Source organism: Myotis davidii, unplaced genomic scaffold (genome assembly GCF_000327345.1).
Source record: "Myotis davidii unplaced genomic scaffold, ASM32734v1 scaffold591, whole genome shotgun sequence".
Taxonomy (NCBI): domain Eukaryota; kingdom Metazoa; phylum Chordata; class Mammalia; order Chiroptera; family Vespertilionidae; genus Myotis; species Myotis davidii.
Window position 1 is genome coordinate 187,688 of NW_006284340.1, and position 15,220 is coordinate 202,907.

General features: G+C 50.6%; 2 protein-coding genes across 3 annotated transcripts in view; both read left to right on the plus strand.

The window, feature by feature from the left end:
• The first annotated feature begins 6 nt into the window (after positions 1 to 6).
• On the plus strand, positions 7 to 5,878 carry RGS16 (regulator of G-protein signaling 16). 2 transcript variants are annotated; one of them, XM_006754479.2, is made up of 5 exons: positions 7 to 123; positions 1,194 to 1,304; positions 2,097 to 2,161; positions 2,447 to 2,613; positions 3,981 to 5,878. In XM_006754479.2, exons 1-5 carry the CDS (start codon positions 80 to 82, stop codon positions 4,200 to 4,202), a joined length of 609 nt encoding a protein of 202 aa, XP_006754542.1. In that variant the 5' UTR covers positions 7 to 79; the 3' UTR covers positions 4,203 to 5,878. The 2 variants fall into 2 exon arrangements, with proteins under 2 accessions (XP_006754542.1, XP_006754543.1); XM_006754480.2 differs by having other exon boundaries at positions 2,100 to 2,161.
• A 2,066-nt stretch (positions 5,879 to 7,944) lies between these two features.
• RNASEL (ribonuclease L) overlaps positions 7,945 to 15,220 on the plus strand; it is a 10,985-nt gene continuing 3,709 nt past the window's right edge. The window contains exons 1-5 of the mRNA XM_006754481.2: positions 7,945 to 8,111; positions 9,297 to 10,953; positions 12,854 to 12,939; positions 14,086 to 14,291; positions 14,828 to 14,966. Of these exons, the coding sequence (XP_006754544.1) occupies positions 9,471 to 10,953; positions 12,854 to 12,939; positions 14,086 to 14,291; positions 14,828 to 14,966 (1,914 nt within the window). The 5' untranslated portion in view covers positions 7,945 to 8,111; positions 9,297 to 9,470. The remainder of the gene's footprint in view (positions 8,112 to 9,296; positions 10,954 to 12,853; positions 12,940 to 14,085; positions 14,292 to 14,827; positions 14,967 to 15,220) is intronic.

The following is a 15,220-nucleotide window of genomic DNA, read 5'->3' on the forward strand; positions in this document are numbered from 1 at the left end:
CCTTCTGCCTCTCGCGCTGCCGTGCCCACTGGAGCCCGCCGCCGATCTCCCCACCACGTGCTGCCCTGCGCCCGCAGCCATGTGCCGGACCCTGTCCGCCTTCCCCACCACCTGCCTGGAGAGGTAAGAGGGGCTTGTCCCGCCGCCCGGAGGAAGTGGGGCGCCGGCTTGGGGACCAGGGCTGGCGGGTTAATAGGATGCTGAGCACTGATGGGCGAGGCAGAGGTCACCTGCGTGCCGCTTGATCAGCTGCTTCCCTTAGAACAGCGGTTCTCAACCTGTGGGTCGCGACCCTTTGGGGGGTCGCCTAAGACCATCGGAAAACACATATTGAATGTATAATTGCATATTGTTTTTGTGATGAATCACTATACTTTGTGTTCAATTTGTAACAATGAAAATACATCCTGCACATCAGGTATTTACATTACGATTCATAACGGTAGCAACAGTACAGTTATGAAGGAGCAACGAAAATAATTTTATGGTTGGGGGTTACCACAACATGGGGAGCTGTATTAAAGGGCCGCGGCATTAGGAAGGTTGAGAACCACTGCCTTAGAATCTCAGAGAAGCAACGGAGCCAAGAGGAGAGAGGAGGGAAAACAGGGGCCGCTGCTTACTGTCCCTCTAGCCTCTGACAAAGGCAGTCCTTCTCAGGTGACTGCTGAAGACCACCTTGGCATCCCCAGCCCGGACTGACCATCTCCCTTAGTTTCTCAAGCACTTGGTTTTTATTGGCTAGCCCACACCTGGGGGCGTGGCCTCCTCTGGCCCTGGGAAGGCAGGGAGGTGGTTTTGGGTCCGCAGGTGAGGGATGGACCCACTTCCCAGGCGGCCACTCAGCTGCCCCCAATCCTTGCTGGCGCTGGAAAAGATAAGATGAGGAATTACTTTCCAGGCAGTTCCAGAAATCCTCAGCACAAGCCCAGAGGGTGAGAGCAGTGTGACTTAACTGTCTGAGGTGCTGTAAGCTCAGACAGTGTAAGACCTACCGAGGCCTGGCTGGCTCAAACATTCCTTTCATTGTTTGGGGGTTCTTGGTACTAAGGAGAGAAGCCAAGTTCCCAGGAACCCGTGAGGCGGGAACTCAGGGGGCGCCAGCCCGAGCTCTTAGGCCCCATAAACCTCTCTGCCCTGGCTGAGCACATGGAGAGTCCTTATACGTATGCTCCTCCTGCCTTGTCTTCCAGAGCCAAAGAGTTCAAGACCCGGCTGGGGATCTTTCTTCACAAATCAGACCTCAGCTCCGATGCTGGGAACGCTGGCAAGCCCGAGTGGAACAACAAACACAGCAAAGAGCGGTGAGTCCTGCCGACCAGCCCAGGGCCCCTAGAGGAGACCGAGTCCGATTTAGGAAAGGAGTCACGAGAGGGAGAATCCAAGGAGAAACCAGGACATGCTGGGAGGGACCTGGGTGACCGCCTCCCCCCTCCCCCCCTCCCCCGGGCTTCCTGCTGGTCCGCTCTGGCTGCTTGGCTCCTGGGTGACTGGGAGGATGGCTCCAGGGTTCTAAGTCTGCCTACAGATGAGTGTACCCAGGACCCGAATGTCCAGTTACCATACTCTCCCACCTGGAGATGTCATTGCGCATGCAACCAGGGCTAGGACAGGGTCCAAGGCCCGCTTCAAGTTTTCAGTCATTGGCTCTGCTTCCACGGGTATGCGCCTTACCTAAAAGCCCTTTTGTATTCAACATCAACTGTGCCAGGTGCTGTGCCAGGCTCTGGGGTTCTGGGTGACATACCCTTTATTCACGAGGCCCTTATTTCCTTGGGGAAAAGTACAAAACAACACCCCGAGAGCCAGGGGAAAAGAATGAATCTTGGACAGCAAGGAGACCGCCTTAGAAGATATTTACTGAGGGCCAAACGGGGCCTGGCTTTGGTTCCTGGTTACAGACTTGCCTTCTAGAAAATACTTCTGTTTCCCCTTCCCCCAACCAAGGGTTGGAGGAGTCGGTTCCAATAATCGCCGAGCAAGTCTTCGTGTGAATTAGGCAGCTCCCACCAGAGTTCTGGCTAGGATTTGTGCTATGCATGAATTGGTTGGACTTTTTCTTTAAATTAAAATCTTGGCCTTTTTTTTTTTTTAAGCAGAAACTTCTCAGAAGATGTGCTGGGATGGAGAGAGTCGTTCGACTTGCTGCTGAGCAGTAAAAGTGAGTAGGACCCCGTGGTGTCTGTCTGTGGATGGCACGTGTGCGCTCATGTGCTTGGGGGGCCAGCCTGAGAGATGCTGAAAGGGCGGGCAAGATAACAGTAGTAATAATAATAATGGTCCCCTAGTCTGCCAGCCTCTCTGTTCAGAATACAAAGGCAGGTCCTTGTTCGAGAAAATTGCCTCCTAAAAATAGAGCTGTTAACGGCAATGGCTGTCTTTGCTTCTTTTATTCCCTGCTGTTCCCTCAGTCTGACCAGTCTCTTCCTCTCTCCCTCCAACCCAGATGGCGTGGCTGCCTTCCATGCTTTCCTAAAGACGGAGTTCAGCCAGGAGAACCTGGAGTTCTGGCTGGCCTGTGAGGAGTTCAAGAAGATCCGGTCAGCTACCAAGCTGGCCTCGCGGGCGCACAGGATCTTTGAGGAGTTCATCTGCAGTGAAGCCCCGAAAGAGGTCAGAGCCCAGATATGTCCCAAGATCCTCCGGACCCTGCCTGCTCCTTCCCCACTGAGAATTGGGGGGCTTTGTGCCACCCTTGGGTGCCATTACCCTCAGACTCACTGAAGGGGTTGGCAGGTGCTTTGGCATCTGTCCATACCCACTCTTGCAGACTGAGCCATTCTTAGAAGCCCAAAACACACAGCTGGGGAGCCAGGTCATTGTAGGGACCTTGTGTAACCTGCTTGGCTCCCCTGGCTGGCCTGCCTTAGATGGGCAACTCTGTGATCAGTGAACTTGCAACCTTCTCTCAGGCCTCCACCCCCTGGCGCCTGCATTTGATAAGGACCATGGGGCCACCTAGTGGAGAGAGGAGAGAAATGCTTTGCTTTTAGTGCCAGAGTTTCTATTTTATTTTCTGAACACGTTTATCTATCTAGTCCACGTTATTCTGTAAAGATTTACTGAGCATCAGTTCCATGCCAGGTCCTGCTATAGTCATTGGGAAGAGAGCAGTGAACAAACAGAGCCTCTATCCTAGTGGGAGAAGGTGCCAGCAACCAATCAAACAAATAAACATTTGCCAGGGGGTGCTCTAATCCTCTGATAACAGAAAGTAGGTACAGGAGGGAGCACAGGGGTGGGGGGACGGCGGTGAGGTCTTCCCATTTTACAGAGGGAAGTGAGAGGTGGGCTATCGGATAAGGTGACACATGAACAGAGGCATGAGAGATATGGGAGGACAGAACACCTAACAGGAAAAGGAAAGTGCAAAGGCCAGAGAGTGTTGTCATCATCACAAGCCAGCTCCTTGGCCTGTGTGGAGCAGGGAGAGGATAGCAGATGAGGTCACACAGGTGGCAGGTGGCCAGGGGTGGGTCCAGGTAGCTGCGTGGGCCCAGCATGCACTGTGGCTTTTCCTCTGAGTGACATGGGAAGATGAGAGTTGTCACCAGACTGGCTTGGGGTTTGAAAGGTTCAGTCTGGCTGCCGAAAGGAGAACAGACTTGGGGAGGGACGGGGGGAGGAGAAGGCGGGAGGAGAGAGAAGGGAGGGGTGGGGGAGGACCCGCTAGCAGGCTCTGGCACTAACCTAGGAGTGGTTGTTAGAGAGCAAGGGGTGAAAAGGGGTTGCATGTGTGGACAGTCTTAACACATGCTTGAGGATTCTGAGAGATTGGAGGGCAGACACTGGATCAGATGTGGGGACAGGCTCAAAGTTGAAAGCCACTTAATAATGGACTCTGGAGACCCAGGTTCCTGGTTCAGAATCCAGGGCTCCTTCCACTGCCCCAGCTGCCAGTCCTTCCTCCCTCTGCCTGCTGGATCCTTCCCCGTGCCCCGCACCCCCACTCACCCACGCACTTGCCCGCCTTCCCACAGGTGAACATAGACCACGAGACCAGGGAGCTGACCAGGACCAACCTGCAGGCTGCCACGGCCACGTGCTTCGAGGTGGCTCAGGGGAAGACACGCACCCTGATGGAGAAGGACTCCTATCCGCGCTTCCTGAAGTCGCCCGCTTACCAGGACCTGGCTGCCCAGGCCTCGGCCACCAACGCCTCTCCGTCCAGCTGCAGCTCAGCCGAGCCCTCACACACCTGAGCCTCGTGGCAGCGAGGAGCCAGCCGGGAGGAGAGGTTGAGTCACCCAGCCCTGAGGCAGCTGCCCCTGTGTGGGAGGCAGGTTCTGCAAAGCAAACCAGAGGACAGTGAAGGACAAAGCCGTGTTATTTTTGTTTGTTTTTGGAAGCCACAGCCTCTCCTCCAGAAACGGTGGGACTGAACTTCATGCATGAGAGGGTCGTCCCCACTCCCAGGACTTGTGGATAAGGGCTGGAGGTCACGGCTGTGTGGCGCTCTCTGGGGAAAAGAAGGGTGGTGCAGGAGGTATCACGGGCTCTTGTCATTCCCAACGGGGCAGGAAAGAGTCCAGGGGGTTTGGGAAATGTAAATAAAGGGAAACTCAAAAACGGGAGGGAAGACAGCCAGGTCAGCTGCTCTGCCCGTGGCACAGCGGGCTGGTCACAGCCTGTGTGCCTCATTCCCAGGCTGTCCTGGGCACGGGAGGGAACCCTGGACGCGGACCCTTCCCGTTCCATCCACCCCACCTGCCTCGGCCACCCAAGGGCCCTTTAGCTTGTACTTCTTAACACTCCCGTGTCCAGCCTCACAGTCTTTTCAAGTCCAGGGACCAGCTGGCCCCAAGGGAGATTTTTATACCTCAAACACTGGCCTGTGAGCCCACTTCCAAGTCAGCGGAGAGCCCCCAAGAGACACCATCTTGCTCATGGGAAATGAACCTTGGTGCTCTCGGTGACCTTGCAGGTGGTCCCTGACCTTGTGTCTGCAGCAGGGTGCACACGGGAGCAGGGCCTCTTGCTGGGATATGCCCCCTCAGCTCCGTTCCAGCCTTGAACCCACGCCCTCGAGGAGAAAGGGGTGGCCCCTCTTGGTGAGTGGCTAGTCGGCTCTGATGCCCAGCTGTGTGCAGGGAGAGAGAAAAGGACCCTAAGATAGAAATCTCTTGACAGTGCCTGAAAGTTCTGTTTAAGTCAAGCCAATATTTTTGTGTGAGGATGAGAACAGGGGAAAAGAGGCACCCAGGCTGGAAGTGGGGGAGCCTCTGTCTCCTTCCGGTGGGTGCGAGGGGCACTTACCACAATGAAAGGGACCACGATGACCCTTGGACAGATCCCAGGAGCTGGGAGTGGAGTTACAGAGAGAGGCTGCGTGGAAGAGCAGGACTGGGAAAATCGGAACCTGCCTGTCACCTCAGGGCATCACTGAACAAACCTGCTGGGGTGGGGGGGGTGGGGGGTGCGCAGGAGGCCAGGCTGGGGAGGTGATGGACCAGGCGGCCCCCTGTGCCCAGGAATCAGCCCTATTCTCACTGCACTGTGAGCTCCTCCAGGAGACAATTATTTAAGTTATAACGTCTTGTTGGTTCTGTGACTGCCAGAGCATGTTATTTTTGTTACTGTTGGTGTGATTGCTGTTGTTATTTATTATTGTGACTATATTATTGTGACTACAGTCTGCCTCGACCCGAGAATCTCAGCAGGACCTGGCAGCCTGTGTCCCTCCCGCCACCAGGCTCTCTACCTCGGGACGTGCTGGGAACCTCTTGGCGCCGGTCAGGGACTCCTCACTATTGAAATATTTATTTATTGTTGACAACTGGAGCTGGTTTCCGAGATATAGATGATGTACTCAATCCCTGTGTTTCCTGTTGCAGCATGTTATATTCTTGTAAAATAAAAATAAAACCCCAACGTGAGATCCTGTCTCCACGGGCTGTGTGTGTGGTCAGGGGACGTGGGGCGAGAGAGTCCTGTGGAGGAACTGGCCTCCGCCAGTCCCACAAGGACAGAAGGATGAGCTTCCCTGTCACAGGTGATGAAAGACCCATGTTTGACTGGGAACTGGTGGAAGGGAAGAGAGGGCGACAGGGACTAAGGGTGGAGCCCATCCATCATGGTGGACCCAACTTGTGTTGGGCTGTTAGGTCATGTTGGTGGGACTCGGCTCAGCCTGCTGTCATTTCAGAGCCCATATGACTTTGTCCTCTGAGTAGAGACAGCACAGCCGTGACCAGTTCTGCCTGTGCCAACACAAGGGCTGCTCCCCTTGGTCTAGTAGCTAGACATTATCAGGTGGTAGTCATTTTTACTTTTGCCCATTTCCCGCTTTATGAGTATTTTATAAGTTCATATACATTCAAAGTCGTATTCTGGAGTCATTTCACTGACTTCTCTGCGATGAGCTAGGGCAGTGGTCAGCAAACTCATTAGTCAACAGAGCCAAATATCAACAGTACAACGATTGAAATTTCTTTTGAGAGCCAAATTTTTTAAACTTAAACTATATAGGTAGGTACATTGTTATTAACTTAATTAGGGTACTCCTAAGCTGGCCTTTGCTAAAAACATCCTCAATCTGATTGAGGTACGTTCGCTGAGGTCGACCCCTTCCAACTCTCCCATCCACACTCGTCTTGTATACTTGTTTCATCTATCTCCTTTCGTTCATCCTCTCTATATGTCCAAACCATCTCAACATACCTTTCTCAATCCTCAACACTACATCTTCTTTCACTCCATAATGTTCCCTGTATGTGCGCGCCCGCACGTGGTATTTTGTGGAAAAGCCACACTCAAGGGGCCAAAGAGCCGCATGTGGCTCGCGAGACGCGGTTTCCCGACCACTGAGCTAGGGGAAGCCACTCTGTATGTGCGACTGCTCCACTCCAGGGCTGAGGGAATAATGGGTGAGTGGGGCTTGAGGACTTTGGGGGGAGGTTTGCAAGGATCCAACTCTGTTCTCCTTTCTCAACCTATAGATCTCTTAATTCTTTCTCTCATTACCGCTATTTAAAAAAAAGAAATTCTTCCCTATGTTGAATTATCTGTTTCTATACGGACCTGGACCTTATGTTGACTTTTATTGCTCCCCTGCTGTTAGTTAGCCTGAGTAAAGTGACCAGGCTTCAGGTACATTGGGTAGAAAACCCCAGGAATCACACGCTAAGCCCAGATCTAAGAGGCGATGGATTCTGGGGGTGCTGCCTGAGGGATTCTGAGTGTAAGAGCCTGGGAAAGGAAGAAGGGAACAAACATTGTGGGGGCTCCCTGGTCTCATTTAGTCCTTAGAGCAGCTCTGTGAGGTTAAGTAGGATTACCCATCACACAGATGAGGAAATGAAATCTCCAGAGGGAGGAAACGTGCCCCGGGCAGCTGGCCTAAGTGAGAGTAGAATTTGCAATAACATGGGTGCCCAGATGGGTGAGGGAGCTTGGACTCTGGGCTTACATTAGCCTCTCTGAGTCCCAGTTCCATCAGCAGCAGGACTGTTAGGGAGTAACTGGGACAGTGAAGCAATGAGTGGCAGGCCCCCAAGTCAGTGCTCAATAAATGTTTATTTTCCACTCATTTCCCTCAAGAAGATAGAGGATTTGGAGTAAGGTGGTGAGGATCAAGCTGGAGGCTGTGACCTGAAAGGCTGAGAGGTGAGCAGCATGACCTTGGATATCAAATTGGTCACCGGCCCTCAGAGAAGAGCCACCACTTTTCTCTAGAGCAGCGGTTCTCAACCTGTGGGTCGCGACCCCTTTGGGGGTCGAACGACCCTTTCACAGGGGTCGCCTAAGACCATCGGAAAACACATATATAATTACATATTGTTTTTGTGATTAACCACTATGCTGTAATTATGTTCAATTTGTAACAATGAAATTGGGGGTCACCACAACATGAGGAACTGTATTAAAGGGTCGCGGCATTAGGAAGGTTGAGAACCACTGCTCTAGAGGGTATAAAAGCCCTGGTTACACAGGCTATGCCTTCCAGAGGGAGTGTCTGTGTGCCAGATTACCCACCCTTCGCTCCCTGCTCACTCCTTCCTTGGCTCCGCCCCCCTGGCTCCGTGACTCTGACCAGGGGAATTTTTTTCTGCAACAGTATTTAAGATTAGGTGCTGACAGGAAGTAACAGAGGCAGCAGCGGAGTTTAGAAGGTAAGATGAGCAGAAGGGGGAGAGCTGGAAACGACTGATAAGTTCTTTTCTTTGAAGGATTCCCTGGGCGTTGGGGATTTGGAGGTGAAAGGGGTGTGGGACTTTGGGAGAGAAAAGAGAGGCAGCAAGAGGCACCCCAGGGCTCTTGAGTCCCGAGCCTTCCTGAGAATGCCAAGGTTCTGCCACAATCCACACATTATTTACTCAAGTCGGCTCTGTTTACCAGGCACCTCGGGTCAAATGGGGAAAATGAAACTGAAAGCAGGAAGTGCCCTCGCCCTGCTTTTGTTGGGATGATCTATCCTCCACTCGGATATTTCACTCAGGGTTTCTTTCCTTCTCTGCTCCTTTGCTGAGACTGGCCCCTCTCAGCTGTAACAGACACGCTTGGATCAATGGTTTCATTGCCGGGCGGTGGTGCTCGGGCAGCACTGTTGATTTGGACCTCAGAAGGTGGAGACTTGGAGACAGAGTGCTGAGATAGCTGAAAAATGGTGGCTGTGTGAATTTGGGAGCAGGTGCAGTAAATATCCAGATAACACTTTGGTGCAATCTGATGCTTAAATTGGATGTCACTTGCTCTGAACTGATGGAGGGCAGTTGGACTAAAGTGACACTCCCAGCTCCTATTTGTGTAGTATGTTTGTGCAGATGGGTGGGGGAATAGGATGCGTTGTTGACATGTTCTAAAATTCTGCCATTGTCTGTTTCTGGGTAATGGGATTATAAAGTAATAGTTTTCATTATTTGACTTTATATATGTATATTTATAATATTATGTAATACAAGACCCTATATATTAAAAGGGTAATAGGCAAATTATCCCCTGGACAGGGAGTTCAACCAGAGTTCAACCAGGGGGCAGAGCCGGCCCGTCAACTGCCTGCGGGGGGGCCCCCCCCCCACCCGTCAGCCCTGCCCCTAATTGCCCCCCAATCCCGATGGGGGCAGGGCTGGCTGGCCATCCTCCCATGTCCCCTCCCCTTGGCTGGCCAGGCCTGATGGACCCCGATGGGGGCAGGCCGGCCAGACCCCACCCATGCACGAATTCGTGCACTGGGCCTCTAGTTCTATGATAGGTAAGTAGGAGTATTTTGAAAAGGTTGCTAGTAAAATTCATTTTTTTTCCTAATTCAAATGTTTTCTGACTATTATAAAACTACAAAATACCTCTTTTGTCTCCAGGTGTAATGTCAGAAGACTCCCAGGGTGTTGCCCTTCCTCATACTGCTGATCTGTAGTCAGATAATCCTGATTTATCGTGACAGGAGTTTCTAGCGCTCCATGTTTCTTTGATCAAGTCCCAAGGAGATAAGTTTTCATTTCCTCAAAGGCAAAAAGTTGTAACCAGTGGTATTTATGGTCATGGAGACCAAGAGCCATAACAACCCCCAGGACAGACCCACACCCGCTGGCAATGGGAGGACTTCCGGAGACAACAATCATTTGTTGATAACAGCTGTTAAACAATTAGACATGGAGCTGGTCAAGCAGTTGCTGGAAGGAGGGGCTGATGTCAATTTCCAGGAAGAGGAAGGGGGCTGGTCCCCTCTGCATAACGCAGTGCAAATGGACAATGAGGACATGGTGGAACTGCTGCTTCGCTATGGTGCTAACCCTTGTCTGAGGAAGAGGAATGGGGCTACGCCCTTCATTGTCGCTGGGATTGTGGGAAATGTGAAGCTGCTCAGACTTTTCCTTTCAAAAGGTGCAGAGATCAACGAGCGGGATCTCCACGGCTTTACGGCTTTCATGGAAGCCGCTGAGTATGGTAAGGTCGAAGCCTTAAGATTCCTGTATGAGAACGGAGCAGAAGTAAATTTGGGTCGAAAGACAATGGAGGACCAAGAGAGGCTTAAGAAAGGAGGGGCCACCGCTCTCATGGATGCTGCTAAGCACGGACGGGTAGAGGTCTTGAGGATCCTTCTTGAAGAGATGGGGGCAGATGTCAGAGCTCGTGACAACATGGGCAGAAATGCTTTGATCCATGCTCTTGCAAGCCCTAAGAACAGTAATGTGGAGGCCATCACTCGCCTTCTGTTGCACCATGGGGCCGATGTCAATGTGAGTGGAGAAGGGGGGAAGACGCCCCTGATCCTGGCAGTGGAAAAGGGGCACCTGACTTTGGTACGGATGTTTCTGGAACAAAAACCTATCGAGATTGATGACACAGACAGGGAGGGCAAAACAGCACTGCTGTGGGCTGTCGAACTCAATCTGACGGAAATTGCCCAGCTGCTGTGTGGCAAAGGAGCCAGCACGGATTGTGGGAACCTTGTTATGTTAGCGAGGCGCCATTACAACAGTTCCCTTGTAAAACTTCTTCTCCATCATGGAGCCAGGGAAGATTATCACCCTCCAGCTGGAGACTGGGAGCCTCAGAGCTCACACTGGGGGCCGGCCCTGAAACATCTCCACAGGATATACCGCCCTATGATCGGCAGACTCAAGATCTTTAGGGATGAAGAATATAAAATCGCTGACAGTTCAGAAGGAGGCATCTACCTGGGGTTCTATGACGACCAAGAGGTAGCTGTGAAGCGATTCTCTGAAGACAGCAGTCTTGGACAAAGGGAAATCTCCTGTCTACAGAGCATCCGAGGGAACAGTAACTTGGTGACAATCTACGGGCATGAGATCCACAAGGGCTGTCTGTATGTGTGCACCTCCCTCTGCGAGCTGACACTAGAGAGGCATTTGGCCCAGCACAGAGGGGAGGCTGTGGAAAACGAGGAAGATGAGTTTAGCCGAAACATCCTCTTATCTATATTTAAGGCCGTGGAGTGTATCCTGTCATGTGGATACACTCACCAGGATCTACAGCCACAAAACATCTTAATAGGTGAGTCCCCAGTGGTGTCTTAGAAATTGTGGGGTCCTTTTTGACAAAAGGAAAGCATTTTCATTGCAGATGGGAAAGGATTGCAGTCAATGTGGATTATTCAGTTTGAGGGTCAGTGTAACAAAGTCATCATTACAGTGCAGTCTCTCCTGCTCCCAGTTGTAACCCTTCTTCCGCATGGAGGTCATGTCTGCTAACGGAATACCAGCTAATCTCATATGGCCTTTGGCAAATACAAATATGAAGGCATGTCTTGGATGGAGAGCCAGCTCCAGAAATTTGGATTCCCAGAATAGTCTTCAGGTCAGAGAATCCTGAAGGTGTATTCCTTCAGACAAGGTGGCAGTTACTGTGAAACTCAATGGCAAAACAGGTCAAAATTGGGGATGCTAGGACAAGATGCAATACCATGAAACAGATCCCAAGCAAGCACTCAAAGTGGCTTAAACACATGAAGGGAATTTATCCGTTCTCATAACTGAAAACAATCTGAGGTTTATGATCTGTCCCCCATCTACCCCTTCAACCTCATCACAAGCCACTTTCTGACTTAATCCCTCCTCTCTGGGTCTTTCTGTCATGGTGGAATTCTCCAGGTTCCTTTCAGTCTCAGGAATTCCTACCTGGAGTTCTCTCTTCCTTCCCTTCTCCATTCTGCTCACCTACCCAGACTCTACTCATAAAGAAGACTCCTCCCCACCCCAGCCATGTAGCTTTTTAAAAAAATATATACTTTATTGATTTTTTTTTTACAGAAGAGGAAGGGAGAGGGATAAAGAGTTAGAAACATCGATGGGTGAGAAACATCGATCAGCTACCTCCTGCACACTCCCTACTGGGCATGTGCCCGCAACCCAGGCACATGCCCTTAACCGAAAGTGAACCTGGGACCCTTGAGTCCGCAGGCTGACGCTCAATCCACTGAGCCAAACCGGTTAGGGCACCATGTAGATTTTTTAGGAAGACGCTTCCAGAGCATCCTGCCCTTTTGGCTAGCATTTTCAAAATTGCAGTTAATTTCATGTGTATCTGTAATTATTTGTCTCTTCAGCCTGAGACTTTACACTGCCTAGGCTGAGACTATGTTCCCCCTTTCACGGGCCTTTTCCTTTCACTAAACACCTGTTGAGTAATTTGGTGGATTTCCACACAGGATGTCTAAGTTTACAATAAAAGGGGCTCCAGAAGCACACAACTGCTCTGGCCATCATCTATATGGGGTTGCCCAGCCTTCCTTCTCAGACCCCTTGAAGCAAAAAGCAGGAGACACCTCTCCGATGACCAATCACTGACTTGCCCTCCTGTCGTCTTGTTCCTGACCATTCTCATCCCTGCATCCCTTCCTCTGTCTGAGGACTCAGTGGCTTCCTTCAAGGAAGAAAGATTCCGAAGAGGGCAAGGAGGCAGTGACTCATCACCAACACGGGGTGGATCCATGGTAACTGATGACAGTGTCATTGGGGGCTGTGGCTAGTGGGCTAGATTTGTTATGCTATGTTATGGAGTAGTATGCTAAGGTGGCCTTGGGATTGGAGCCTTGTGGGCTAGTTGTCGTTTAGCCATAGGATGTGACCTTAACTCTGCCAACAGCTCCTTTACAAATCTGTGCTCTTTACCCCCAGGAATTGCATGAATGGGGTGCTGGTTAAAGGTCCCCTCATCCTTCCCCACCCCCTGGCTTGGAAAAAATAAAATATAAGACTTGCTATTGGCAGATGCTTCATAGGTCAAATGACACAGGGCACATGAGTGTTTTGAGGAACAAACAGAGTAAATTTTATTATGGCCTTCTTTAGAGATGATGGATGGCCTACTGGGTTACATATTTATTTAAATGAGTTACTCACAGCATGGAGAATGAGGATTTTCAACGCACCACTCTCTACAAACTATTCCTTAGATTCCAAGAATGCTGTTCGTGTGGCAGATTTTGATAAAAGCATCAAGTGGGCTGGAGAGCCAGAGCAAGTCAAGAGCGATCTAGAGGTAATTTCTGTAGTTGGCTAACTTTTCCATCTCTCTGCTTCCTTATTCATTCATTACCTCATTTTCTATGGCCCATTAGAGGACATCCCTATTTTAACCAGGAAGGAAAGAACTTTCAAGGAATTCCCCTCACCCCACCCCTCCCCGTGCTCACTGCTGTCACTTAATTACAGACAACGGCATTTCCCTAGGCTGGTGTGGATTGGTTGTCACTGTGGCTTCTTTCTGTGTCTTTTTGGATCTCTTTCTTTCTCCAGTTACTTCCAGCAGGTATCTCCAAAACAGCTCCAGAATTCCAGTAGTAAATAAGATTTCTTTTCCCACTCCATTCAAACTCCAAAGAGGGCCAGATTCTAAGGCCCTTGAAAACACCTGGGTGGGTGGGATTCCCCAGCTCGAAAGAGACTAAGTTTGGTTAAAAAGGTGAAGATCCTGGAATATCTGGTTCTCTGAGAAGAGACAGAGCCTGGCCTCTGAAGACCCAAGTTCCCCATTGATTCCAATTGGGTCAGGGCAGATCTCTCCTGGACAGTCTCCAGGGTGTCGAACTTTCACCCCAATGGATCAGGGCTCTTCATCCCTGGGTCTGGCCTTGGTGGTTCAGTGGCTCCAGATTTCAGCTCCTTCCCTGATTGGTGTCTTGCCTGATGCAGGCATTCCGATGTTGGCCTCCTTCTTGGCCTTTCCTCCCTGTTGTGGCCTAACCCCTGGGCCCATCACTATATCCGGCTGGACCTGGCCTGGCTCCTTTACCTGCTGCCTGACATAGCCCCAACCCAAAGTTCCAGTTCCCAGCTCCTGGCATCCCCCTGGTTTAAAACCTTCTCTCTTCCTCATGTTTATCTAACTTCTGCCCATACTTCGATGTCCAGCTCAAATTCCTCTTTCTCCAGGTAGTCTGTCTTGGCAACTCTGGCCCAGGATTCTCTTTTTGTCCTTATAGACCTGAACTGTGAGGCCTACATACTGCCTGGAAGAGTTCTCTATGCACAAACCTGTGACTTCTCTCCCTACCCAGCCTGTGGACTCCTTGAGATATTCCTCCCTTTTTCCATTTGCCCCTAGCCTGTACCACACGCTCCAAAGTTACCCAAATAGAGTAATCGTGCGTAAGCAGCTGTGGCTTGATTGCTGGTTTTGGTGCAGGCCCTTGGACGGCTGGTCCTATATGTGGTAAGGAAGGGAGACATCCCTTTTGAGACACTGAAGACTCAAAGCAATGAGGAAGTGATTACATTGTCTCCAAATGAAGAAATTCAGCACCTCCTTCAGCAGCTGTTCCGGCTTAGGGAAAATGTGGAGAACCTTCTGAGTGACCTGCTGGGTCATCCTTTCTTCTGGAGTTGGGAGAGGTAAGTAAAACTTACGTGTATGTCACAGGCCCCTGCATGGAGGCAGTGAGTGCTGTAGTCAGGGTTCTCTAGAGAAACAGAACCAATAGGAAAGATATATAACACCGGAGAGGACAATCTGCTTTACTGAACCCACTGATGTCAACGCCAATCTCATCTGGAAACACCCTCACAAACACAGCCAGAAAACTGTTTAGTCTGGGCACCCTGTGATCAGTCAAATTAACATGTAAAATTAATCATCACCGTGAGGTGGTGTGGGTGGGAGTCCGGCTGAGAATCAGCAGATCCACCTGGGCATTTCCTGGCTGTGTGTCCTTGGAGTGGGGACTTAACCTCTCTGGGTTCTGTTTCTCTCTTCTGAAGAATAGGGAGAGAGAAAGAGAGAGAAACAGAGAGATGCCTATCTCTCCCATCATGCAGAATTTTTAAAGACATAGTTTTATTACTTCTATTAAAACCCAAAATCTAACAGTTTCGTCTTTCTTGAAAGAGTGGGAAGGATGGAATGACCATGATAATTCTGTCATCCTCAGCCGCTACAGGACCCTTAGGGATGTGGGAAATGAATCCGAGATCAAAACAAAAATACAAAGCCAAGAACTCAGTATCCTCCAACTACTGCAACCCAGACCATCTGAACCTTCCAGAAGTTTTGATAAGTGGACCTCTGAGGTATGAACAATTCCTACCGTCTGGAGGTTATTTAAGGAATAAGAAGCTGTGTAATGTTTTATCATAGTTTTTCTTTTTTATATATTGTTGGCCTGATCCAACCAAGAAGTGAAAGAAAGTATTTCCCTTTTCTTCCTCCCCATCCTAGTCCCCTCTACCTTTTGGGTCTCTGGCTACCCCTTCCCCCCGGCCCCCGCCCGCCCTTGTAGAGGCCAAGCCCTCCTGACAGACTCCCAACTAGGCTCATCTTTAGG